Here is a 27,931-nt window from a genome sequence, read left to right on the forward strand (position 1 = left end):
ACATGGAGAGGAGAAGGGAATGCGCAGAAATAGAAATGGCACACCACGAGGGCCAAGAGCAGCCAAACCGAAGAAAGGACGGACAAACCCCTGGCAAGTGAAGGCCCTCAGAATCACTCACTAGTTTCAGTCTCTGTGAGGCTGGGCTAGGCACCATCGCTGGAATACCTGAAGATGCCCCCCTCCTTCACTGGTACGTGAGGCAACCTACAATGTGCCCCCAGAACTGCAACTGCCCTTGAAGTGTGTCAATTTCTTTCAACCACAAGGGGCTCACTTCAAGGGTGCCTGGGTGGCTCAGTCGGTTAAGCTCAGGTCATGATCTTGCAGTTTGTGAGTTCGAGTCCCATGTCAGACTCTGAGCTGACAGCCTGGAGCCTGCTTTGGATTCTGTGTCTCCCTCTCTCTCTGCCCCTTCCCCGTGCTCATACTCTCTCTCTCTCTCTCTCTCTCTCTCAAAAATAAACAAAAAAAAAATTTTTTTAAAAGGGGGGTGCCGACTTCAAACTCCACGCTTGAAATAATTGCTTACCCACCAACGAGGCCATTAGTTGTAAGAATGAACCAATGGACAATATTTTTACATATTAAAAATATAATATTATAATTAAACACATTCCTTCTGTCAAGGTGAATTTTTCTACTTTGTGCAAGGAACCTTGTTTCTTTAAAGGAAAGATAGTAGGGTGTTACTTATCCTCATTTAACTTCAAGAAACGAGATTTTTATTATATTCATTTCTATCTCCTAGTGCACATTTTGTTACTACACCGTAAAAGTTAAATTCCTCAATTGGGCTGTGAAAATTACAATTTCTAGGATTCTATTAAAATTAAATAAATGTACCATCAGGTTCTTTCTCTCAGTATATTTTCATTTGGGGAGCTCTCTCTCATGTTTATGTTTTCCTGAGAAAAGATTATATTGAAAAGCTTGAAAGCTGTCATTAAGGGAATTAAAACCAGACTGGGAACAATTACAAACTTTGTTTCTTTTCTTACCGCCAACTAAATTACACCCAAAGTAAAGATTCACAGGCAATATCATAATAACATGAAAATATGTTCAAGAAGAAAAATGTGAGTTATTCAGAAGTTGGAAGCTTATCTTAGTGACAAGTCAGATACATGTTTGCCAGCAGATGAAACAGCAAACATTTTCCTGACATTAGCTTTGTTTTCACAACAGAAAAACATGTTGCTTCCGGTCTTTTGGATGTGTGTGCCACTGTCCTACAGAGGAACGCTGTCGACTCTGGCAAATGTTTTCTGTCTGGGGTATTTCATCCACTTACATAATCGGTATTTCTGTTCTAACTCCTGTGTTCATGTGCACTCATCAGCATGCCTACACAAATGAGCATCTCGGGTACCAGGGAGCCTGATTCAGCGTCAGAAGGTGCCATCTGACAGGTGTGCCTTTCCTAGCACTCGGTACCATCCAGATTCTTCCGCAAAGGTGCTCTCTAGTCTTTATCCTTTAAACCTTCTCAAAATGATGAGTGAGCTTCAGAAGGATGTTACAGGTTGAAAGGGCTTTTGTGGGCTGGTTTGGGGACCTGACCAACATCTCCATGCTTGGTCTTGTTACAGAAGGGCAGGCTTACATGTAAAGATGCGTCTAGAGACATTTAAGGCAATGAAAATAATTATTTCCATCTGGTTGTAGAAAAAACTGAAAGAGATGAGACAACTAGGATTAGCTTGCTTGATAATGGTCACAGCAGCAATAATAATAGTAACATATGTGACACACTCTCTATTATCTCAATTGCTCATGGTCTTAGTTATTCCCTATAGAAACTCCATGAGGTAGATACCAGTGTTCCTCTGTCGTACAGATTAGGAAATTCAGCCTCGGAGTAGTTAAATCACACAGCCTGGAAGTGGTGGGGCCAGGCCTCAAGCAGAGGCAAGCTGAGGCTGAGCCCAGGCTCCTAATAATTGCATTCTTCTGCCCCCATCAGCTGGAAGAGCCGGCAGTAAGCCTAGATTGGGACCTGCTCTACCTCTAGGCCAGCATGTGACGTCACAGCATCCTTAGCGATACATTCAGAAGGACCCTTGCTATCACTGGATGATTCGGGATTTAGCATGTGATTCTGACCCACAGTTTCTCACCGGTCCCTTCAGGCAGGTACACCAGCACATGCCCTCTGATGGTTGCTTTTAAGAGTATTTTTCTTTCTCCTTCTATGGAAAACATTCAAGTGTGCATGAAAAAAACAGGAAGTCACAGACAATTAAACAGGATTAACCAACGGCGAAATTTAAGACTTTCAGCACAGTCATGGAAATGAAGTCTCCTGCCAGGCTCTGTGCTGAGAGCTGGGACCCTGACAATGGTCATGGCAGTCCTGCCTGGTGGATCTTCAAACTCCCCAAACAAGCAGGCACTTTCTGCGCTGGAGGAGCACATCCTTTGGGGTGATGATGAGATTTGGGCAACGCCCACATTCCCCATGTTTCTGACCTCCGACAGGCACCTTGCACTAGTGGCCACCGTGCGGAGAAGTCTTCACAGTGGCTAACGGTGATTTCCTTTCCTTCCCCACCGAAAGCGCCAATCCCTCCCCTGCTTTATGTTTCTACCAGCACTGGTCGCCGTGTGGGAGCTGTCACCCAGGGAGGATAACGGTGTGGTTAAGAGCACGGAGCCTGGAGCCAGACTGTGGGGGTCTAAATCCTGACTCCGTTGCTTAGGGCTGTGTGGCCTGGGCAAGTTACTCAACAACTCTGTGCCTCTGTGTCCGCTTCTCAAAACGAGGATGCCAACAGAACTATCACTATAGCGCTATTGCCATGGGGATTAAATGGGTGAATACACATGAAATACTAAGAACAATACTTGGCTCATGCAAAATGTGTGCTCTTATTACGCCACACGGAATATATTATTACTATAGGTTTACTATTCATACTATATATTATAACTGTGTGTGTGTATAATATATACTATATATTATAACTGTATGTGTAATAGTAAACTATAGGTTTACTATTCATACTATATATTATAACTGTGTGTGTGTATAATATATACTATATATTATAACTGTATGTGTAATAGTAAACTATAGGTTTACTATTCATACTATATATTATAACTGTGTGTGTGTATAATATATACTATATATTATAACTGTATGTGTAATAGTAAACTATAGGTTTACTATTCATACTATATATTATAACTGTATGTGTATTCATACTATATATTATAACTGTATACCTTGCTACCACTACTATATCTTTACTAATTTTTATTGTTTTTTCTTCCCCCACTAGAATGTCAACTGCAATGGGGTACCTTTTCTTACAGTTTTGTTCACTGTAGTATCTACAGCACACAGACAAGTGATTGTCATTCAGTAGAAGGTTAATACGTATTTGCTGAATGAATGGACGACTTCCAATTGCTGCCCAGATGCACCTCTCATCTGAATCTGGTTCCCCTTCCGGGGCACCTTGGGTGGCTCAGTTGGTTAAGTGTCTGACTCTTGATTTTGGCTCAGGTCGTGATTTCGAGGCTCATGAGATAGAGAGCCCTGTGTCGGGCTCTGCTCTGAGAGCATGGCGCCTGCTTGGGATCCTCTGTCTCCCTCTCTCTCTGTCCCTTCCCCACACTCACTCTCTCTCTCTCTCTCTCTCTTTCTCTCGAAATAAATGAACTTAAAAATTTTTTTAATTTGGTTCCCCCGTCCTTGAATGACCAGAGTGAGCAGAAGGAAAGGCAAGAGAGAAAGCTACAGGTTCAAGACTGCTCCCGTCTCCTCCACACCCCCCACCATTCCTGTGCAGAGTCCCGGGTACTCACTCTACCCCCAGCCCAGAGCCCCAGCTGCCCCCCAGCCCAGAGCCCCTCCTTTCTGGGCCTCAGAATAACCACTCGAGACAGCTTTCCTTTAGGACCCAAGCAGGGTCTTCCCAGAAAGTGCAAATGGCGTTCATTTCAGGTCTTGTACCCAGAGACCCTGCTGGCACACATGTGGCCTTTGTTCCTTCTTACGGGATCAAAAGAGGTGGGCATTAGACAATTGCTAAGGTGACGGAATCAGCAGAGGAACTTAGTGGGGTTCTCAGGACAAAGACAAGAGCCAAGGAAGAGAGTGTTGCTCCATTTAACTCCCAGGACAAGCGGAGACCAGATAGACCGTTGGCCTGAGAGACAAACTTGACGTGACTCCTCCAGCTACACCCTTTTTGCAGCTGTTTTCCCAAGACAGAAGGCAGGGAAGAAGGTATGCGCAGGGGAGACAGATGGTGGCCACCGGAGCCAGAGCAGGGAGACACGTCCCTGACGCCCATGCAACTAAAAGAAAACACCAAGTGTCATGTCTGCGACCGAGCATGTCTGTGGAGGCTTATACCCTCAAGAGACCTGAGCTTCTGCTCCAAACACAGGAGGCATCACCAGAGGCTTGGAGCTGGGGGACACCCTGCTTCTACTGGGGCAAATTTGGGGAGGGGATTCTTCCTCGTATCTACAGATACGCAGAATCCCAGGGAACATATTTTCCCAGGTATTGGGGACTGAACTGGCCCCCGCCCCACCACTGGCCCTAATTGACACGTAGAAGCCCTAACCTCCCATGTGACTGTATGTGGAGAGAGGGTCTTTAGGAGGTAATTAAGGTTACGTGAGATCCTATCAGTGGGGCCCTAATCCAATAGGGCTAGTGTTCTTACAAGGGGAGGAAGAGACACCCCCCCGGGGTGCACAGGGATAGAAGGCTGGGGGAGGACATGGCGAGAAGGTGCCACTTCAAGCCACGGGAAAAGGCCTCAGGAGACACCAAACCTGCCAACACCCTGCTCTTAGACTTTCAGTCTTCAGAAGTGTGAGAAGCAAATTTGCTGTTGAAGCTACTCAGTCTGTGGTATTCTGTTAAAGCAGCCCCAGCAAACAAATACAAGAGGGAATAAGGGTTTGAGCGGCTTTGTTTTTTCATCGCATATGCGGCCTTCTGACACACTACATAATTTACTCATTATTGCCCGTCACCCTCTGTCCATCTGAATATAGCCCCACAAGCAGGGGGGCCCTTGTGTTTGCAGTATTTTCCTAAATGCTCAGAGGAGACTGGCAGGGAGCCCTGTACTACTGTCCGAATTATCAAGTCATGTGGCTCAATGCATGTTGAATTGATAACTGAATTGATAAACAGATTGAATTCATAAACAAATGAACGAAGGGTCACAGTGACTTGTAGCTCGTTGGAACTTGACCAACACGAAAGTGTGCCTGTGACTTACAAACAGTTATGTTCAGAAGTGTGGTTTCTAGGGGCACCTGGGTGGCTCTGTCGGTTACGCGTCCGACTTCGGCTCAGGTCATGATCTCACGGTTTGTGAGTTCAAGCCCAGAGTCGGGCTCTGTGCTGACAGCTCAGAGCCTGGAGCCTGCTTCAGATTCCGTCTCTCCCCCTCTTGCCCTCTGTCTCTTTTTCTCTCTCACAAATAAATAAAAAAAAATTTTTTTAATGTGGTTTCTACATCGGAGATTTGCTTTTTTTTCCTGTCTGGGAGGCAGGTTTCATCCTCAAGAGCCCTACAGTTCCTTCCTGTCTCCACATGGCCTGTGACAGTTCCGAGGGGTGATGACACAGTGAAAGTATGCAAAGTCTGGAAAACCAAGTATCCATGAGAGGTGTTACCTGAGCCAAAGATTCCATTAAGTTCCTCACAACTTTGTCTTGGTCTTCGGTCAGGATCCTGTGAAGAGTGGCCCGTCTCTCACTGTCCTTCCTCAGCATAAAGAACCCAGAATCTTTCTCTTCAGGGGAAGGTGGAGCGCTGTGGTCTTCGAAATTTTCGTCTGGAATGCTGTTAAGAATTTAATGCAGCATAAATCACGGTGTCCTTTATAAAATGACACATGACGTACTTCTTTCCCCCAAAGTAAGTCAGGTCTTTACCCCAGAAAGAGTGTCCGTATTCCTTTTACGTCTCGCTCTCCACAGGATTTGGCTCTCGTCTTGAAAGAGAAGGGATCCACCTTCAACTCCGTGTCCGGAGAAACCGAGCCGTATTCGCTGCTGCTGCTGGTGTCCTCCACCAAGACGGGCACGGGCAAGGATATGCTTCTAAGATACTCTGCTTATCACGAGAGGGGGAAACGCTCATTCATGCTTTTAGAAATGTATGCATGCCAGGGGCACCTGGGTGGCTCAGTTGGGTAAGCGTCCAACTTCAGCCCAGGGCATGATCTCATGGTCCGTGAGTTCCAGCCCCGCGTCAGGCTGGGCTCTGTGCTGACAGCTCAGAGCCTGGAGCCCTCTTCGGATTCTGTGTCTCCCTGTGTCTCCGCTCCTCCCCCACTTGCACTCGGTCTCTGTCTCTCTCTCTCTCTCAAAAGTAAATAAACATTGAAAAAAAATTTACACATACTAAACACGCACCAAAAGAGAGCAATATTCATTGTCAAGTGTGGCATTGCAAGACTAGTAAAATTATGCTACCGAAGAGGACAGTCACGGATCCTAATTTCTCCCCGTGCTCCATGTCCAATCCCTGCAGGGGTTGGGAGGGTGGGCAAGGTCAAGGTCTCCCAGGCCCTGAAAGGAATACATCAGGGCTGTGAAAAAGTAGAAGCAGCACCAGACCCAGAGGTCCTGGGTTCCAATCTCCTCATTTCTATTGACCACCTGTCAGACATTAGGAAGGCAATTTATGGGTCTCAGTTCTCATGTCTATAAATAAAGGACCAGATTCATATTTTTTATTTAATTTTTTTTGGGGGGAGAGCATAAGCAGGGGCAAGGCAGAGAGAGGGGGACAGAGGATCTGAAGTGAGTTCTGCACTGACAGGCTGATGGCCGCCAGCCCTATGTGGGGCTCAAACTCACGAACTGCGAGATCACGACCTGAGCCAAAGTCAGATGCTCAACTGACTGAGCACCCAGGTACCTCCAGATTCCTATTTTTTAAACCATGTTCCTCACAGGCTTAAGGGCCCACCTTAGCATCTCGGGGCTGCCTTAGTTGGGGTGAGTGAGTAGGATTCTGTGATTCTAGAACACAAGTTCCAAACCTGTTTTGCCCAAAACAGATGTGCTCTATCAGTCTTATATATCAGGGTTCTGTTTAAGGATTCATATGAAAAAGGGTTCTTTGCCAAACATGAATTGTGGAAACCATTAGACTATGTGATCTCTTAGAAGACGTCTTTCCCAGTTCTCAGGTACTGTGAGTCCATAGTGGACATGGGCTTTTATTTTGAAGGAGACTGACCTGGCACAGTAGGAATTGCCAACATATCATCAAATACTGATTTTAAAGAAAGTAATTTTTGCCAGAATCATCTTTCCCTAACAAGTGTCCCAATACTACAAAAGGCCTTACTAAAGAAGGCAGATATAAAATTATAAAAAAGGAAAGCCACTGTTGCCTAGAATCCCTTTTTTACCTAATTCGTCTTGGGCTGGGCTGAATCAACAACTGCCCCAGTATCAAAGACATGGGATGGTCAGTCAGCAAGTGGTCAAGTGGCCTCTCGACTCTGTCTGCTGTGACTGCAAATCAATAATGATTCGCAGCAAGGGGGGGGGGTGGTGGTAGGCCATGACACTGATCAGACAGATGGACGTGTTTGAGAAGCACTCATCTGATTTACAAACATAGGAAAGCCAGACAGACCTTTTCCTTCTTTTCTTCCTTCCCTTCCTCCAACTATTATCAGACTCTATCCCTTATGATTCCATGTATATATGTGTGTGTGTGTGTGTGTGTGTGTGTGTGTGTGTGTGTGTTTTATTCTGTTATATATATAACTGTAAGAAAATATACCAAAGAATGCATATTATTAATGGTAGTTATTTCCACAAGATGTGATTTGGGGTGATTGTGATTTTCTTTCATTTTTCCAAAATTTAAAAACCTTCTTCAATAAACATGTATTATGTTTATAATCAGAAAAATACATGTGATAAAAAATACTTTTCACAAGCAAATATTCAACAGGTGGTAACACCGTATAGCGAAGAGCTTGATTTACCTAATGACACAATTAGTGATGATTCAGAAGATAAAAAAAAAAATCCCATTACATAGCAGAAAGTGACATTTCTCTGAAAACGTATTGCCCTATCACTGGGAAGCTCTTCCAAGCTGCTGAGTCTTAGGAAAAGGGTTTTCCAGCCGTATCCAGGAGCTTCCTTAATCACAGAATCTTGCAGGTAGGACATGTCCTACCCCTTGATTGTATCAAAAATGTCATGCAGGGCCATTCTATTATTCTAGCCCCCTTGTAGCTTAGGTGAAGAAAGCAGGTGTTAGAGAGGTACCTGGCTTTGGTTCCAGCTGTAGAGAGGAAGAAGAGAAGTATACAGATTCCAGGGATAGTTCATCTCTGGGGAAACCATCTCACTGATCAGCAACTAGAAAATCTCTCAAGGATGAATTGGTTGACCCACCTGCTGTCACTGAATTTGTTACACTGCTGAATTACTAGAAGGTAGGAACTGAGAAGAAGCTAAGAAGAGCTGCTCTGAGTTCACCAACTTAACACCACAATTCCTTATTTCAATGTATAGACGTGCAAATTGGTACACTGAAAATACATGGCAGGGGAAAGTGCTCACATGCGCTATTTCCCAAATTTACTTGACCATGGAATTCCCATTTTTCTGGAACAGCTCATGGACCCAGCATTTCACGGACTATATATTAGGAAGTGCTGCTACAGCAGAAAGCAAAAGGGTAACCTCTTACTTGCTGGTACTAGTAAGGTTGTCTAAGAAGAGAAAGGTTTGTCGGGGGCCCCAAACACAGGACTGCTTTCGAGAGACATTTCCGGGAGCTGTTGAGATCTCTTGTGTGCTTTGTTTCACTTCGTATTTACAGGAATAGATGGCAGAATGGACAAAACAGCAGCCAGCTTGGCCAAATACGGACTCAAGGCTTGGGAGCACGGTCTTCATTGCTATTAGACATCAAGCTCTTAAAGCTAACATCACTGGTAGTGGCTAACGATCAGGCAGTGTAGACATAGGACGTTTCTATTATCATAGAATTATGGACCCCGTGCTTTTAGTTCCAGATTACAGTCTTTCCCCGGTTCTCCACTCCTCTTTGCTAATTCTCACGTGGAGCCCTTTGGGATATGACCCTGCTTTACTACCTCCAGCTTCTCTTTGCCATGTATTTTAAGTACCAGCAGTTCTGAGCCACGTCCTGCTCCCTTCACACCGTGGGGTTTCACACACACTGCATTAACTCAGGCTAGGACTGACCTCATCTGGCTCCCCACTCCCCAGCCACCTGTTAAACTCAAGTTCATCCTTATTCATCGGGGGTTGCCTCACTAGAAAGTCTTCCTTGGAAGCACTTTCAGAGACTGATGTCAATCACTCTGTCCCCCTTTACAACCCTCTCTGTACTGACTGAATTACACTATGGTGTTGTTGATTTATTCCTTATGCATCTTCCAAGAATAACAGCTCCTTAAAGTCAGGAACTATGCTTCTGTCATCCTTATATATTCAGGGCCTAGCACATTTCTTGGGCACACAGTGAATGCACAGTAAGTGCGTATTAGGTTAAAATGACTTACTTAATTCTCTGGGTCTATGTGTGGCAAAGGGAGAGCAGTCCGGTATTGGACAAGTCATGTCTCCCTAAGGGGGAAGGAGACCCTCCTCACCACCACCCTCCCATCCCCCTTTTGAGGGGAAGCCGAGTACAGCTATTGGAGGTGGGGGCCCCTCCAGGTAAAGCCGTGGCTTATCCTCTGGACAGAAACAGCGTATGACCTATAAAAATACCTGGGGAAGGAAGAGTCCTGCAGCTGTGTTCATTTAGGAGAACTAGGCCAGGTTATAGTTTATAGTTTTAATTAACAGGAGTCATGAAGTTCTTGGTAACACCTAAGAACAATCCCAAGCGGGATTTTAGCTGTTAATTAGGTTAGCACATCTGTTTTTGCTTTCTGGGGGAGAAGAGGGGTTTCTGAAGGAATGGCCCAGCCAGGCTTCAGCTGCACACATCCTTGCTACCCAGGAGCCTCACATGGAGGCAAAAAGCAGAGGATGAGGCTTTTTAATGGGAAATCTAGAGCTTCTATCGCACGATGCACCAAGCTTTGGCTCAGTGGGCAAAATAGAAAAACGAACTCACCATTGGATCCAGCTGAGAGGGCTGTGGAAAGAAGAGCAAACAGCAACATGAACACATGTTGGCTTTGTTGTTAAACAGAAATAATGAAAAAGTGCTTGAAAAGGGATCAATGTCCTTTCCAAACATTCAACCCGTCTACACTCATCCCAAATAAACACAAAAATGCCAATAACAAATGGATCATTTACTTGCCTTTCCTTTCTGAAATAAGCTATGGAAACTATTGCAAGAGACAGTGTATATTTTCACACTGCCTTTTTTTTTTTTTTTTTAAAGTAACTGACAATCTTCTCTTTTTTTTTTTTTTTTTTTTTTTTTTCTTGCAGAGGGCGGGTAGTAGTTATTCCAAACAATATTCTCTAAGAGGCAACAGGTATTTTCCACGGACCAAAATTAAAAGAACATATTATCTGGATGGCTTGGAAGTTTTAACAGCTCCATAATAGCCCTGTAGCTCATCAGTGGTGATTTAAAGTTTCAGCTCTAAAAAGCTGTATTTCACCCCTATTATGCTGTAACCATTGTATCAGTGATGCCAGAATGCTATAGCTACTGATATACTACCTACCTATTAACCAGGTGATGAAAGACTATTATGTAGGAGGCCCTGGCGTTTGTGAAATCGATGGTAAGACAGCTTCCTGATACCAAAACTGAACGTCTGAGAACACTCAGCTAACGTTTACACGAATTTCCAGTGATACCTCTCTATAACAGATTACCTTACTTCTAGAAAAATCTACCTTAAAGGCTGAGGGTTTAGTGACTCTGCCTCACATGCTCCTCAATGCAACCACATACCTGAAAGCTTAGGTTGCGTCTTCTTCTTTTTGCTTGAAACTTTTAAGAACTCGTCAATAAGCAAGTCGTTAGCACAGGCTCTCTTGTCGGGGTCCGGTTCAAAACATTTCAATATGAACGCCTTGGCCTCTGCGGACATGGACTCTGGGATCTCCGGGTGGACTTTAAACATTCCCACCTAAGACACAGCACAAGGTAACTTCTGAGTGACCCTCTCATCACATGAGCTCCAGGATCCAAAACTTGGTCCCCTAGCACAACAAAGTCCTTTACCATATACTTCCTACAAACTCCTGCCTTTTCTCAAAGCGAGATAGGATATTTTTTTCTCTAGGTTATGGGAAGTTTCCAGAGTGCTTTTGTAACCTCATCAATGACATACGCAGAGCAATCATGTTAAGACAGTAGACAGCATAATGAAGTAATAATTCAGTCCTCAAAGTTTTAGCACACATTAGCACACTGGCATGCAAGAAAGATACCTGTAATTGAGACCATTGTGTTGGTCCTAATAGCTATAGGCCAGGAATCGTGTTTGGTTTTTTGATTTATAAGTTCCACTGAATACTCCCAACAACCCAATGGATTAAATATTATCCCTGTCACATCAAAGAGGAAAATGAGGCTCAGAGGGGTGAGGTTACATGTTACAGAAAGAGAGATCTGGGATCGAAAACTTAATTTTTTTGGCTTAAGCCTGTGTTCTTTCCCCTATGCCATGATTTGTGAATATTTTTCCTGCCCCAAATTGCTCATATATAGAGGTATTTTTAAATATTTTAAAATTAAACAAACAGAATTTTTATAACAATTAGAATTTTCTTCTCATGACTGTCATTCTAAATTTTTTCAGTAATGTTTTCATGTATTAGTAAAGAAAATGTTCTAAGGAAATATTTTTTGTTACTATATAGCTTATATATGTGAATTATTATATAGATAATAATATACAGTTATTTATGGTTAATTATATAGCCTTTACTATATGCCAGACACTATTCTAAGTGCTTTGCATGTGTTATCTCATATATGTCTCAAAAAACCTTTATTAGATAGGTACTATTTTTATACCCATTTTATAGATGAGGAAAATGAGGTACAAGAAGTTTAAGTCATTTGCCCAATGTCCCCGAAGAGTTTGACAGTGTTGGAGCCTACATTCAAACACTGTAAATCAGTGCTCGAGTCTATATTATCTCATTTAATGCATATTGTATAATAATCCCTGCACCGATGGGGAAGAGAGCAGCATTTCAGAGGGAACTCCTAGAGATGGGTGAAAAGTTGAAAGACTGACCAAGAAGAGAAAGACATTCATTTATGTCAAGAAGGGCAGCTCTCTTAGCAGCTCTCACTGCCCTTCTCGTTTGGTTGCACTACTCATTTCTGTATCAGCAGTAACCCATCAGATCACCTTCAAGCTTAAAGTAAGGCAACCTTTACACAAAAGCAGAAGGTAGGTCCCACAGGGCTCATCACGGGAGGCAAGCCGCTAGAAACATCGTCAGTGGCAGGGAAAGAGATAACAACTTATCAGAAGTTCTCTGCCTTACAGAACGACAAACTTGAGCTCTACTCCTTGGGAAACAAGTTCTCAGTTTAAATCTTGGGCTTGGCAGCGTGGCAGGTAAGGGCAGGTGGGGACTGAAGGGACTCAGAACTGGTCACTGCTTTGCTCAGTCCCTGAATTCTGAAGCAGTGGCCCCTGGGCTTTCTCAGCCCTATTTCCATATTTGGTGCTTCCTATTTTGGGAGGTGGGCTGCTTCCCACTTCCAGGAGAGGGCAAATAAACAGACTAGAAGAGTGGCTATGTAAGAATATGATTGACGTCCTCAAAGTAGCAATTATGCCCAGCCCTTTCTTAATGGAGCCTCTACACTCTTCTGATAGAGAAGGGAAATATTGCTTTGATTTAATATTTAAATGAATAAAAAAACGTCTTTAACATCTCCTTCCATGGAAGATATTCAGACTATTTCCCGAAGAGCTTAAAGCATCTTCCATAAAGTAGTATGTTATTTATGTTGCATTGTGAAAAGGCATCAGAGGAACTTACATGGAATCTCACTTTATAGCTGAGAAAACTAAGGCAGGGAGAGACAGACAGATCCTCAGTGTGAGACATACACATTGACTCTGAGGGATGTGAATCTTCATGAACTTTAATGAACTTTGTGAGCACATTTAATGTGCTTACCTACGCTCCTCTCCTTTGGCCTAAAAAAATTATCATATAGACACATGGAACATCTAATCTAATAGCTTTATCCAGTGGTTTTTAAGACATTTAAGACATTTGAAATGTGACCTTGAACATAGCTGCTTGTGGTTCTCCCAGTTCATAAAAAGGTGGTTTCCCTGTGGCCATTTCGATGATCGTGCAGCCCAAAGACCAAATGTCTGCTGCTTTCCCGTAGCCTCTTGGTCCTTTGTCTATGATTTCTGGTGCCATATACTGAAGGGTACCTGGGGGTAATTCAAACACACTTCTACTTTAGAAAACACATGAATATCTAGTGACAGCTTTAACTGTCTACATAAATAAGACAACTTTAAAAGCATGATTCAGGTCTTAGTATCTCATCTTTTCTTGTTTTCAGTTTATTTATTTTGAAGAGAGAGAGAAAGCAGGAGCAGGGGAGGTGGCAGAGAAAGAGGCAGAGAGAGAGAATCCCAATCAGGTTCTGCACTCTCAGCACAGAGCCTGATGCAGAGCTTGATCCCATGACCATGAGATCATGACCTGAACCAGAGTCAGATGCTTAACCCACTGAGCCACTCAGGTGCCCTCATCTTTTTTTCATGCCTATTTTATTTTGAGAGAGAAAGAGAGAGTGCAAGAGGAGGAGGGGCAGACAGAGAGAGAGAGAGAGAGAGAGAGCAGGAGGCCTGACATAGGGCTTGAACTCATGAACTGTGAAATCATAACCTGAACTGAAATCAAGAGTTGGATGCTTAACCAACTGAACCACCCAGGTGCCCCAATATCTCATTTTTTTGTGTTCCATTTTTCTTGGTCATTAATAAAAATGGAAATAACAGTTGTCATAATGGATTTTATCAGGGATATAAGAATAGTTTGCCAATGTGATCTGGTCATGAATAGATGCTTTCTCATCTAGATACTAGAGTATAAATGAGGTATCACTTTATTGAGGCCTCTTAGAAACTTCTAACAATTAGTCATTTGAGAACAACAGAGAATATATCAACACACATTTTTTGCAATTAGTTTTTCAAATACACAAAGATTCCTATTATGTATACTTCTAATCTTTCCAGAAAAATTCTAGGCCATTCATCCATTTTTTCTAGATCTATATTTCTCAATTTCTTTTTTTTATAAAGTTTTTTTAACATTCATTTATTTTTGAGAGACAGAAAAAGAGAGAGGGCAAGCAGGGGTGGGGCGGAGAGAGAAGAGACACAAAATCTGAAGCAGGCTCCAGGCCCCAGCCCCGATGGGGGCTCAAACCCACGAACCGTAAGATGACCTGAGCTGAAGTCGGATGCCCAACAGACTGAGCCACCCAGGTCCCCCAATATATTTCTCAGTATCTAAATTGAATGATTAATTCTTCTGTCTTGATTCTTATCTCTAAATCACGAAAGCATGAAAGATTCTGAAAGCCATTGTTAAAAGTAATGTAAACCATTTTTCGTGTACTCTATTCTGTAAATCAAATATATATGGCTTCTGCTGCATGCCTGTGGTCCATGGAATAACAGGTTTAACAGATCAAAGACAGGTCTTGAGCCATTAGTACAGACAAATCACCAGACACAATGTGAAGAAGAATACAACAGAACATAGGAGATTTAAAAGGCTATGTGGAATCAGAGAGTTGAAGAGTGTGGTAGGATGGCAAGAGCATTGAATGGGCAGTCAAGAACACTTGGTTCTAGGTTTAGTCTGGTCTATCCCAGATAAACACTCAACTATGGTTATCTCAAGTGGCTCAAACAAGAGGCTGGCTTGGCTTCTCAGAGACCCTAGATTGATTCTCCCAAATCCAACAATGAATCAGGAGTGTGAACAGGAACAGATTATTGCCACATCCCCTGCTACTGATATACTCCTACAAATGATATCATCAGCAAACAGGAACTCATCCAAGATGCCACATTCAATTATCTCCAATCCTGAGGCAGTTGCTAAAAGAGCTACTTCAGTATTTTCTGATTCATAACCAAACTGACAGACAACCTGATAAATACAGACACCTTTTATGAATGCCTCATGCATGATTTACAGATGAAACTGCTAGGCACAACTCCTCTAAGTTGTTCCCATGAAACCCACCAACACAGGCTAGAAACTGGCTGCTGTTCATAAAACCAAATGAAAGTATATTATCTTTGTCTAGTATTGTCATCTTGCCAGGTTACCCGCCAGCTCTCCTCATTATGTGGCAGTAGCTCACGTTCAAGTTCACATACAATTGTGCATGCCTACTGTGAGCTTAAATCGGCAACATTATTGGAGGGAAGCATTTCACCTAGCCAAGAATAAGGTAATACCACTCTTCACTCTTCAAATCCCCTACCCTTAGTAGAAAACCGCTATGATTTCTCTTCATCTATAGCTGATGAGCTATAGTGATTGGTTTTTTGGGTTTTTTTTTTTTTGTACCTGGATCTAAAAAAGAATGGATGTGAGAATTTAAGTTATACTAATATCTGAGTAGAAATTGCAACTGGTTAACAACAAAGTGAGCTTTAAAAATTGGACAACTCAGGTAATATCAATACATTATGCAATGTTTCTATTCATCAGATAATATTTCAAAGAGCTCTATCTGCCAATTGTGCTTAATTATCCCCCACAGAGTAAGTGCCAAAAAAAAAAAAAAAACCCTCAGGCTTAGTTATGTATTCATATATGCTCTCTTTATTCCATAATCACATGACACATAATATTTTATATAAAAAGATTTACAGAGCCAGATAATGAAGATGTAAGCCAATCTGTACAGTAGCCTACGGAAAAAAGTGAGAGCATTAGCTCTAAAGCGCAGATCTTATACATCTGCATTCCAAGGTTTTAAAAAATCACTTTAAAATCATCTCTTTTAGAATTTCTTTGCCACTGCATCCACCCTTGGAACCACTACAACTCAGTGGCTAAAAGTGTAAACTTTGACATTCTATTTAATCCACTCATTCATTCAGCAGACTTATATTGAGGGCCTGTTATGGGCCAGGCACTTAGAATACAGCAGTGGAGTAAACCGACAGAAATCCCTGGGCTCATGGAGCTTACATTCTTTGCAGCGGGAGACACACATTAAACTCCAGCATAGTAAATAAGTAAATTATATAGCACGCTAGAAAGTGATGTGTTAATGACAAAAAAAAAAAAAAGGTAGGAAAGGGGATCAGGAATGCCCAGGGAGGGCTGCCACGTAAATACGGTGGTCATGTTAGGCTCACTGAGATGACATCTGAGTTAAAACTTGAAGAAGAGGGACTTAGTTAGCCATGCAGATCGCTGGGAGAAGAGTGTTACTAGCAGAAGATAGAGCATGTGCAAAGGTCTTGCGGCAGGGCTGTGCCTGGTAAAATGAAGGAAATGCAGGAAGACCAGTTTTCTGGTACAGAGTGAGTGATTAAGCAAGCAGGGGAAGAGTAGGAAATGAGGTCTCGAAAAGGTAATAGACTCCGAATCAGGTCAGATTCTTGTCCACAATATTAGGACTTTGGCATTTGTCTGAATGAAACAGAAAGCCACCGAAGTCTCAGGTGTAACAGGGCTTGATCTGATTTAAAGGGATCACTCTGGCTGCAGTGTTAAGAATAGAAAGTAGGAGGCAAGAGTGGGAGCAGGGAGAACAGGCTATGGAGGTAACGCAGGTGGGAGACGAGGGAGGCAGCAGCGGAGGCAGTGAGAAGTGTTCCAGTTTTCGACATCTCCTGAAGGTAGAGCCAGTAGGTCTCTTTGCGGATTGGGTTGGGGTGTGAGAAAAGAGGCACCACGGACAACTCTAGGTCTTGGGTGGCCATCAACTGAGATGGGGAACAGTGTGGGCAGAACGGGTTTGGGGAGAAGATAATGAATTCCATGTGGCATGTTAAGTCTAGTTTGAATCCTAGCTCTATTACTTACTAGCTCTGTGACCTCAGGCAAGTTATTCGACCTCTTTTAACATTAATTTCTCATCATAAACTGGGATACTGATAACTTAAGGATTAGGGTTCATGTACGAATTTCAGTGAAATATGTATGTAAACCACTTAACACAGGCAGGTATACTGCCAGCACTCTATAAATCCTGGTTGATGCTGCCTTCCCTCTCGCCAAATCACCAAGAAGTGGAAACAGGCCAATATCTTTCAAGTCAGGTCATCAGAGGTTGACCAAGCAGCCGTGAGGCCTATCCAGTGAGCAGATCAAAGTGTGCCCACTCCAAGCCCTCTTGACCAGCCCTGGAGACAGACCAGGCACATTAATTATGCGTGTCACTCATGTGAAGCCAGCGTGAGAAGAGCAAAGGGCTCTGGGAGGATTGCTTTACTAAACTCTTTTGGGGACTAAAAAAAAAACAAAAAACAAAAAACAAAAAACATGTCTTTAAGATTAGCAAGAAGATATAATTAAATTAACATCCTGCCCAAATAAAACCTCTGAAAGTAGGGATTTCCTGTCAGAAGTTACTGAGTCTTGGCAGCATCTAAAATGTCTCTTGCCAAATTGAGAGAGTATGAGGAAAGAAATGGAAACACATTTAAAGTTACTAGCAGGATGGAATTAATTTTGTTCAGAAAAATACATTTTAACTGTGTTTAATGCTGTGCCCTGAAATACCCATTGCTGTGAGGGTGGGAACTGGGTCAGAGCTGTTGTTGGCTGAATGTTCTGAGAAAATTTACAGAATTTCTCTCTCTCCTTTTCTTCTTCCAGGCTACTGGAACAGATATGTGAGCAACATGGGGAGAAAGATGGACCAGAGCAAGATCAAAGCAAAGAGAAAAGGGTAGATTAAAAATCTGAGTTCTATCATTTACAAACAGTTGTGACTTCTGGCTGTGATCTCTCTTCTCTCTCTCAATTTCCTCACCTACCTCATGGGATTCAAAAATGAGGATACCTGGCCATTTTGCTTTCTATTAGACCACAGATTATTCATTGCTTTTTTTTTTTTTTTTTTTTTTTTTTTGCTGAATTATTCTTTCTCTGATGATAATAACAAGGACTTAGCACTTCAAGAGAATCAGCAGAACGGAGTGGTAAGAACCAGAGTTGAAATTCCTCTTGTAATTGTGGGGCAATCATTAATCTCTCTGAGCCTTGGTTTCCTCTTGGCTACTGTTGGCTTTTTGGCAATCGCTTTGTCTCCACTACCTCAGGACTTTGTTCTAGAGGTAGCTTGGTGGCTGGATTGCCTAATTTCTCAGGCAAGCTCTCTTCCCCACCCCAGTGCTGAGTTGATGAGTCACTTCCTCTTTCTGAATTGAAAATTCTACCAGTTATTTATGTTGTGAGTAGGAAATAGGCCACAGGGAGTAAACAGATTAGGAATTCATAGTTCAAATGGGAAGAGATTAAGCTATGAGTAAGAGTCACAGAGAGGCTGGGGTAAAAAAAAAAAAAAAAAATCTTATAAAGGCTTATAGTGGTTGTAGGCCAACCCAGAGAGAAGTGATGACACGAAAGGGAAAACAAAAACAAATTGAGAGTTTAAAAAAACATTTCAGTGGCATTAACCAGAAGACAGAGCAAGTCATAGAAATACAAGATGAGAAAAGAGCCAGGTCAAATTCTGTGTAACATTTTTCAGTGAGCATCAAAAGATACCAGCATTAATGTCTGTGAGAACCCAGACGGACTTTATCTCTCACATTATGCTCTAACGCAGCAATTATTTCTTTAATTACATTAAGATCCGTATCATCATTGCAAAAACATACCAGTAAAAGTTTCAGTACATGGGTTAATGCCAGCAAGCCTCTTTGATGTCCCGAAGTCTGAGATCTTGAGAACGCCACTGTAGGTATTAATCAACACATTGTCACCCTAGAGAACAAAAGACTTGAATCAAAACTAGTCTTTCCTCCAGTACTGTTTGTTGTTGGCTCGTAAGTCCAATAAGAAACGGTGTCCCCAGATTAAACGAGGCCACTAAGTCTGTACTCTTCATTACAGTTAACCTCAAGAGTGAATTCTTTTTTTTTTTTTTTTTTTTTTTATTTATTTTTTTTTTAAATTTTTTTTTTTCAACGTTTATTTATTTTTGGGACAGAGAGAGACAGAGCATGAACGGGGGAGGGGCAGAGAGAGAGGGAGACACAGAATCGGAAACAGGCTCCAGGCTCCGAGCCATCAGCCCAGAGCCCGACGCGGGGCTCGAACTCACGGACCGCGAGATCGTGACCTGGCTGAAGTCGGACGCTTAACCGACTGCGCCACCCAGGCGCCCCCCAAGAGTGAATTCTTGACACCATTTTTGTGCCTATATTATCATTTCACAACGTGCTACTCAGGCCACAAGGTCAAAAGGCGCCTGCCTGGTCAGAGTTTGCTGTGGTTTGTGAACAGAAGGGGTCACCTGTGTGTGATTAAGTTCAAACATGACATTCATGATTTCTCATTGTGTTTTCTGTTATTTTACTTCTTTTCCCGGAATATTTGGGGATATGGCAAATCACGAGATCTGGGATGATCTGCGGATAGTAATACTGACTTCCTTTCCACAGTGCCACCTTTGTCAGAAATGTATTAGTTCTGAATTTTCTCTTTTTAAAAAGAATCAAGTAAGTTATTTAATTTTAGTTCAAACAATCAGTATATGATACTTGTGAGAAGAGAAGATCTTATTTATTTTCCCTCCCAATCATTCATCCATTGATGCAGTAAATATTTACTGAGTAGCTACTGGGGGCAAGGATACCAAGATGAACCAGCCTGTGATCTCGTCAGGGGCGGAGACCTTATCCTGTCCAGTTTTGTTCTGCTGTGCTGCCCCCTCCCCAGAGCACCTCAAACAGTGCCAGGGGTGCAGTGGAAGCTCAATCTTTGTTGGGTGAACACAGTTAAAAGGCTTATTCCTTGAGGAGAAGAGATAAGGCATGAGTATCAATACCTGACTCAGAGCAGAGGAGTTAGTATCTTGCATTTCTGCTATTTCTACGATTTATTTATTCACAATTCTAAATCAATACTCATAACACAGCATGACTTTTGCAAAAAGAAAAGAAAACAAAACAAAACCAGTTGCCCACCAAGGAACTTTCAAACGTGAATCCTCGTGCATCCTACCTTTATATCCCGGTGGACTATCTGATTGTCATGGAGGTATTTTAATCCTTCAAGTATTTGCTTTGTATAGAAGCCAATTGTTTGCTCATTGTCCTTCAATGGGCCCCATTTGGAACGAAGGAGAGCTGAAAGACTTCCTGCAAAGCAGGGAGAAACAGTGGATATTCTTATTTAAATGAGTTCTTTAAAGCATGTTAATAATGTAACAATAATTTAAGCTAACACTTCCTGGTTATTCATGGTGTCCCAGGAACTGGAGTATTAGACACCTGGGCTCACATATGAAGAGGAAAGTGTCCCTGCTCTGAAGATGCTCATTATCAAATACGGTCAAAACAAAAGGCTCCTCAGTCCCTAACTTTAATCTAGGTCACAATGATTGATACTAAAATTGTTCAGGATATTTGTATTGCCTCCTAATAAACTTCAAGCTGATGTCACATGTCTAAATTTGTAAAAAATTTTATTGAGGTATATTCGACATATAACATTATATTAGTTTCAGGTGTAAAACATAATGATTTGATATTTATATACATTGCGATATTTATATACATCTCAGCAACTTTCAAATACACAATACAGTGTTATTAACTATAGTCATCAGGCTGTACATTACATCCCCAGGACTAATTTATTTTATAACTGGAAGTTTGGCCCTTTTGACCTTCTTCACCCATTTTGCCCCCCCCATCCCCTGCGTCTGTTCTTTGTTATTTTTGAACTTGTTTCCTTTGTTTGTTTGTTTGGGATTTTATGTATTTTTTTCTTATTTTTTTTAATGTTTATTTATTTGAGACAGAGAGAGACAGAGCATGAATGGGGGAGGGTCAGAGAGAGAGGGAGACACAGAATCCAAAACAGGCTCCAGGCTCTGAGTGGTCAGCACAGAGCCCGACATGGGGCTCGAACTCACGGACCGTGAGCTCATGACCTGAGCTGAAGTCGGCTGCTTAACCGACTGAGCCACCTAGGTGCCCCAGGGATTTTATGTATTTGTTTATTTATTTTGAGGGAGAGAGAGAGCAGGCGTGGGAGTTTGGGAGGGGCAGAGAGAAGGAGATAGAGAGTCCCAAGCAGGCTCTGCACTTTCTGCCTACTCGGGGCTTGAACTCATGAACCATGAGGTCATGACCTGAGCAGAAATCAAGAGTCAGACACTTAACCGACTGAGCCACCCAGATGCCTCTGGGTTTTTTTTTTTTTTAGTTCCACATGTAAGAGAGCTAATATGGTTTTTGTCTTTCTCTGCATAACTTATTTCACTTAGCATAATGCCCTCACAGTCCATCTGTGTTGTTGCAAATGGCAAGATTTCACTCTTTTTTATGACTGAATAATATTCTATTATGTATACAAAACACATTTTCTTTATCCATTCATCCAGTGATGGGACACTCAGGTTCTTTCCATATCTTGGCTACTGTGAACAATGCTGCAATGAACATAATCTCATTTTTCTTTTAACTTAGACGAAATAAGACGTGTAAACTCATAAATCCCATTCACTTGTTCTCCTCTTCAAGCCCCTACAAATTTATAATTTCTTAAAAAAGAAAAACATCTCTTACCTCCTGGGACCTGCTCCATGAAGATTTTGATGAAACCATTCTCACTGAAAGAGCCCAGATACTGGACAATATTTTTATGCTTCAGATGCTTATGCAATGCTATTTCTTCATGTAGGGGCTGGGAGTATCTAAAAGACATGCAAATGTTGATGAGCTAATTACGTAGCCAGATTTTAGTGTATACATTTAAGCAGTACAAATTGAAAACATCAGCTAGATATATGCCCATATGTAAAGTAAAATATGGCTATCTAAAGCCTTTATTTCTCATAACATAAATTCTGGGAAGTTGAAGTGGTAGTGGGTAGGGTCTGTGGGGAAATGTGTCAGGCACTGATCTGAGCCTACCGTATGTACTCATTTCTCACAAGAACCCTAGGAGAAGGTACTTTTCAGATGCCCATTTTACAGATGAGGAAATTGATTCACCAAGAGGATGACGAACCTACCCAAGATCTTAAAGAAAGCTAATAAGTGACAGATATTAGCCCAGGAAAATTGAACGCACCTACATAGCTCATTGTCTATATTAAATGACTTTCAATTCCACTCGCCTCATAACATAACTCTACTATTAGAGGAGACTCTTGCCCAGGAAGATAAAAATTTCAAGTAACTTTCATCTTCATTCTAGGACTTACTGGAAGCTCCAGCAACTCGTCTGTAGAAAACACAAAACCATTTAAATCCTGTCTCCTTGAGCTCCTCAAAAATCCTCATCTTAGTGAGTCTATCAGTTCTAGTACATCAGGAATTTTTTTTTTTTTTTTTTTTTTTTTTTTTCACTCCGTCCTAACCAGGCCTCCATGCTGAAAGACCAGCATTAAACCAGGCTTCAAAATCATGTACTTGATGTGTGTTGCTTTATCAGATTATACAATGAAAGTGTTTTGTATTTCCGGAACATACAGAAAAACCCTTTTGATGATTATTTGAAGTACTATAAAGCCTGTAGACTCTTAGCAGTCTCGAATATTAATATTATATTAATATTTATATTATATTAATATGATTATTGTATAACTAACTACAGTAGGGTGTTAGGGACTCAAAGCTATGCCCTAATATTTTTTCTGTTCTACAATGGAGGTTACAGGTATGAAAGGCACTAACCACTAAAACATAAACCACAAACCTGATGCCTCATAATCTGCTTCAGTACTACATGCAAGAAATGCTTAGATCTTGGGGTGCCTGGGTGGTTCAGTTGGTTGAGCATCCGACTTCAGCTCAGGTCATGATCTCACAGTCAGTGGGTTCGAGCCCCGCGTCAGACTCTGTGCTGACAGCTCAAAGCCTGGAGCCTGCTTCCAATCCTGTGTCTCCCTCTCTCTCTCTCTGCCCCTCCCCCACTCTCACTTTGTCTCACTCTGTCTCTTAAAAATAAATAAATATTAAAAAAAAAAGAAATGCTTAGATCTTACCATGGCAAATCCATATAAACAGAATGGATTTTTTTGAATGCCAATAACAAATTCTAGAAGTGGTTAGTATTGTATAATACTATTTTCATGAAGTTTTTCAGAATACACTACAAATTAGGTTACAAAAATCCAAGTTCATTTAATTTAAGCTCTTATAATTTGTAAAATATTACTCAGAATGCTGCCAACAATAACAAAAAACTGACTTGTACTTTAGATCTTTTACTCATTTTATTTTTCTTTAGAACTGTTTTAGGAACTATAGAGGTAGGTATTATACTGAAACCCCTTAGCAGGCTATCAGTTAGAGACAATTCCATATTGATAACTGAGGGAGACAACATGAGAAATACTGGTATAGAGTGTAACCAATAAAATACTTAGGTTATAAGTGAAATAACCCATACAGAGAAAGACAGATACCATATGTTTTCACTCTTATGTGGATCCTGAGAAACTTAACAGGAACCCATGGGGGAGGGGAAGGAAAAAAAAAAGAGGTTAGAGCGGGAGAGAGCCAAAGCATAAGAGACTCTTAAAAACTGAGAACAAACTGAGGGTTGATGGGGGGTGGGAGGGAGGGGAGGGTGGGTGATGGGTATTGAGGAGGGCACCTTTTGGGATGAGCACTGGGTGTTGTATGGAAACCAATTTGACAATAAATTTCATATATTGAAAAAAAAATTAAATAAAATAAAAATAAAAATAAAAAATTCCTGAAAAAAACATACTTAGGTTATGATTCTCAGGACATTTGTAAGAAAGTTACTTTTTCCATCAAGTTTAAACCTTTTATTAACACTAGTTAATAAGATTGCTCTTGATATGCATAAGATAAATTAGTAGCAAATATTGGGTCTATTCTACAGATTTAGGACATCAAGATGACTAAATAATCTGAAGTAAGTGATTAGTTGAGTTTATGATGAACCAAGAGGCTCCCACCCCTTGACCTTCTATTGAAAATCAATCATGAACTTTTAAATGTAAGATCCTGGAGGGGAGCCTGGGTGGTTCAGTCAGTTCGGCTCAGGTCATGATTTCACGGTTTGTGAGTTCGAGCCCTGCATCGGGTTCTGTGTTGACAGCTCAGAGCCTGAAGCCTGCTTTGGATTCTGTGTCTCCTTCTCTCTCTGCCCCTCCCCTACTTGTGTTCTCTCTCTCTCTGTCTTTCAAAAATAAATTAAAAACTGAAAAAAAAATTAATAAATTTAAGATCCTGGAAAAGGAAATACACTACTCCCCCATCCCCTCCAATATGTAGTAACCAAAGGATGGCTTAAAAGTTACAATAATAGTCAAGATTCATCCTAGCTAAGAGTAAGAACTCTTCTCCAATATGAAATTGATTGGTAACACTCAGCAGTTCTAAGTGAAAGAGTAAGTGCCAAGCGCTGAATAAGCATGAAACTATAACTCGTTCAAGTCAATAAGCAATGCTTATCTATGGAAATTATAAGAAAATCTTATTTCTTCTCAATTAGCTGTGACAATGGAAAGAAGAAATGGTATAGGTAATCAGAGATACTTATATATATTTAGCTTTGAAAAAGTATTGGTCCATATGTGTTTCCAGAGCACCTTCTCTTAGTCAAATTCCCACGATATCCATCTAAACCAATGGTTCCCAGCCTTGGCTAGACATTTCATCTGTAAGGATTTTGAAAAAATATCAATGCATATGACCCACCCCAGAATTTGGGGTGGTAAGACCTGAGCATCAAGCGTTTTTTAAAGTTCCCCAGTTCATTCTAATATGCAGCAGGGTAGAGAATAACTGATCTAAATAAATAGTTCAGGCATGTGTAGAATGTTAGAGGAGGAAGTCAGTCTGAAATTAACAATTAGTTGGGATAGGTTATGAATCCACCACCACCTCTATCCTACAACTACTCTGCTTCTCTAACAAAGTGTTTTTAAAGTGTAAATGAAACACAGAAGCAATGATTTTCGTTACTGTGATCTTTCATTCCAGATGGCCAATGCTGGATCATGCATTATTCACATGCATCCTATTATCATAGCAATTGTCCTTTCTAACTGCCATCTTTTTACATGCAACATCAAAAGCTCTCCAGGGCACATAGATAGAAATACCTTTGTGTGCGGTATCTCACAATAACATGATAGACTTCACTTTTTCTTTTGTAGGTAACTAGAAGATGCCCTGTGCCAGCTGTTTAAGAGGAGCACTTGTCATGCAAGTATTTTCAAACAACACACTTTGTGCCAAATGCATTGCTATAGAACAAGATCTTTGTTGGTGTGCTTTGTGTACGTACACTGGTGGTTGAATAAACTTAAGTTACAAAGGTGATTTTATTTTAAAGTTTTTATTTATTTATTTTGAGGGGGAGGGAGGAACAGAGAGAGAAGGAGAGAGAGAGAATTCTAAGCAGGTTCTGCACTGTCAGAGCAGAGCCCGATGTGGGGCTCAAATTCACAAATCATGAGATCATAATTAGAGCCAAAATCAAGAGTCAGACTCTTAACTGACTGAGCCACCCAGGTGCCCCATTTGTTCTTGTTTTTCATCTCTAGCATTTCCTTTGATTCTTATTTAGGGTTTCTATCTCTGCTTACACTCCCTCTATTTTGCATGCTATCTACCCATTAGAGCCCTTAGCATATTAAAGTTGTTTTAAATTCCTGGTGTGATAATTCCAACATCCCTGCCATATCTGAGTCTGGTTCTGATATTTATTCTGTCTCTTCAAACTGTGTTTGTGCCTTTTAGTATACCTTGTAATTTTTGTTGGAAGTCAGGCATGATGTGTTAGGTAAAAGGAATTCTGGGAGGGCATTCTTGTAGTCTCATGCTTAGGTATCAGTTTCTTAGAGAACCTGTGCCACTGGGCTATGAGCCTCACAAATGCTTTGCAGGCTTCTCCTGCCCCTTCCCCTGCCGCCTTCAGCTGGGACAGCATGGCTACAGTGGGCAGGAGTTAGGCTTTGGTAACAGTCTAATAGGTTAGACCCTGGTAAAAACCGTCTTTTTGAGGGTGGGCCTTGTTAGGAAGAGTAGATTTCAAAACAGTTACTCTCATCCTTCCCCCTGCTGGAAGCACAAAGAGATTTTTCTCCAATATTACTGTAAGGATCTAGTAGGGCTCCTGGAGGCTAAACTCACCAAGTATGCCCCCCAACCCATGACTGTCTCTCCAAATTTGGGAGCAATGGCTTGGCCCGTGACCTCACTTCTCTAATGGATCCAAGAAGAGCTGTTGGTTTCTCAGTTTAGTCAGCTTACCACTGATGGAGGATGACTTCCAAGCTCTGTAGATGCTGGACTGGACACTAGAACTTCTGGTTCAAACCACTGCTGATCATGCTTACTCCCCATCTATCTGTCTAATAAATCAACCATTCTGTGACATACCTGAGCCTAGTTCACACAGGCCATCGTCTTTTCTACTCATTAAAAGTTCTGTCCTTGTCACCTAAGAGAGGCCATCTTCCCCACCAGAGAGTTGTGCTTGAATCACTGAGTGATAAAGCAGCTAAACCTCACAGGGGGGCTGATTAAAACAGTGGAGTTTTCAGACAGAGTTTCATTAGTTAGAATATCACCAAAATATTGTCTAAGATGACATCAACAACCCAGAACACGGTGAAAACAGCTTTTATTAGTCACAAGTACTGTACCTGCTATCTCTTTCTGGGATTTCCTTTATAGCAATTCTGACTTGGTTGCTCAGGTCTCGGCCTGCGTAGACAATCCCGTAAGTGCCCTTTCCTAAAACAACTCTGTCTCCGTTCTCATCATATTCGTAGTCATACTACAAGGGGAAAAAATGGGGACAGGAGGTTGACATGTTAGTTGCATTTTACACTTAAATATCAAACTTTTTCTAAGAGCATTTTTCCTTATTTTATCAGATGGCTTTAACAAGCAAAACGATATGATGAAGTTCTAAGCAGCAGCTTCAAGAACCAAAGAATAGACACTCCCAACAGAAAGCAGATAGTGTGTTCATGTTTTCACAATGGCTATGAACACAGTGAGGACTATGTATTTAGATCCAGAAAAGTACTTCTTCATAAGCCCACTTGGATTATTTTACCCACTCAATCCTAGTTTTCATAGATCTTGGAAATGAGTATGATTAGCAATAATGTCTATCAATATCTATTCCATCTAATTAATTTTTCTTTTATTTCCCAGCTTTTAATACTGTCCAAGTATTACATACTCTGCCAAAAGAATAAAGCCCCTGAAAGAAAGATTTTGGGGAAGCAGAAAATTTTCATCATTGGATTCCCCAAGACAAAAAAAAACATTTTAAAAATTAAAGATAAGAGGAAAATCTCATCTTTGATGTAAAAAGAAATATCTACAGCCCTAAACCCCAAGCTGTCAAGCGTCTCAGTCAACTATGGAAAACTGGATGAAAATAAGAGAGGTTTAGAGAGTATTTGGTGAGACCTCCTGAGACCTGGAAGTTTTTGGTTTCAGACTGGAATTACCAAATTTAGGGCCACCAAAAGGTCAAGCCACGACTCTAGAAACCCAGTGTAAAACTACACAGAACAGGAGAGAACATAGAACAAGCTCTTTTTCTCAGAAAGGGTTTAAGTTGGCCATTAAAAAAATTGATTTCTAACCTTTTAAGTCAACAAATTTTTTTGTTTTTGTAGGTTTCTTTTTCTTTTTTTTTTTATTCAAGTATAACTAAGATGTAATGTTATATTCGTTTCAGGTACACAATACAATGACTCAATAACTCTATACATTTCTCAGTGCTCATCAGGGTAAGTGTACT

The 27,931-nt window shown here is 41.3% G+C and overlaps 1 protein-coding gene and 1 long non-coding RNA gene across 4 annotated transcripts in view; one reads left to right on the forward strand and one right to left on the reverse strand.

Annotated features, from left to right (window-relative positions):
• Window positions 1–27,931, reverse strand: part of MAP3K5 (mitogen-activated protein kinase kinase kinase 5) — a 206,725-nt gene that overhangs the window by 22,515 nt on the left and 156,279 nt on the right. Inside the window, exons 15-23 of one of the 2 annotated variants that reach the window (XM_045499747.1) lie at window positions 26,814–26,947; window positions 21,745–21,872; window positions 20,174–20,310; window positions 18,826–18,931; window positions 13,226–13,383; window positions 10,917–11,094; window positions 10,116–10,136; window positions 5,918–6,095; window positions 5,657–5,825 (exon numbers count right to left, since the gene is read on the reverse strand). In XM_045499747.1, the coding sequence (XP_045355703.1) occupies window positions 5,657–5,825; window positions 5,918–6,095; window positions 10,116–10,136; window positions 10,917–11,094; window positions 13,226–13,383; window positions 18,826–18,931; window positions 20,174–20,310; window positions 21,745–21,872; window positions 26,814–26,947 (1,209 nt within the window). Of the gene's footprint in view, window positions 1–5,656; window positions 5,826–5,917; window positions 6,099–10,115; window positions 10,137–10,916; window positions 11,095–13,225; window positions 13,384–18,825; window positions 18,932–20,173; window positions 20,311–21,744; window positions 21,873–26,813; window positions 26,948–27,931 lie in introns of both variants that reach the window. The other variant, XM_045499746.1, reaches the window with a different exon arrangement.
• Window positions 11,931–27,684, forward strand: LOC123609061. Of its 2 annotated transcripts, XR_006717594.1 has the most exons (4): window positions 11,931–12,543; window positions 17,819–17,891; window positions 25,320–25,481; window positions 27,334–27,684. It is a non-coding gene; the product is annotated as an uncharacterized LOC123609061 (long non-coding RNA). The 2 variants fall into 2 exon arrangements; XR_006717593.1 differs by lacking the exon at window positions 11,931–12,543 and having other exon boundaries at window positions 17,488–17,891.

This window comes from Leopardus geoffroyi, chromosome B2 (assembly GCF_018350155.1).
Source record: "Leopardus geoffroyi isolate Oge1 chromosome B2, O.geoffroyi_Oge1_pat1.0, whole genome shotgun sequence".
In the NCBI taxonomy this organism is placed as follows: domain Eukaryota; kingdom Metazoa; phylum Chordata; class Mammalia; order Carnivora; family Felidae; genus Leopardus; species Leopardus geoffroyi.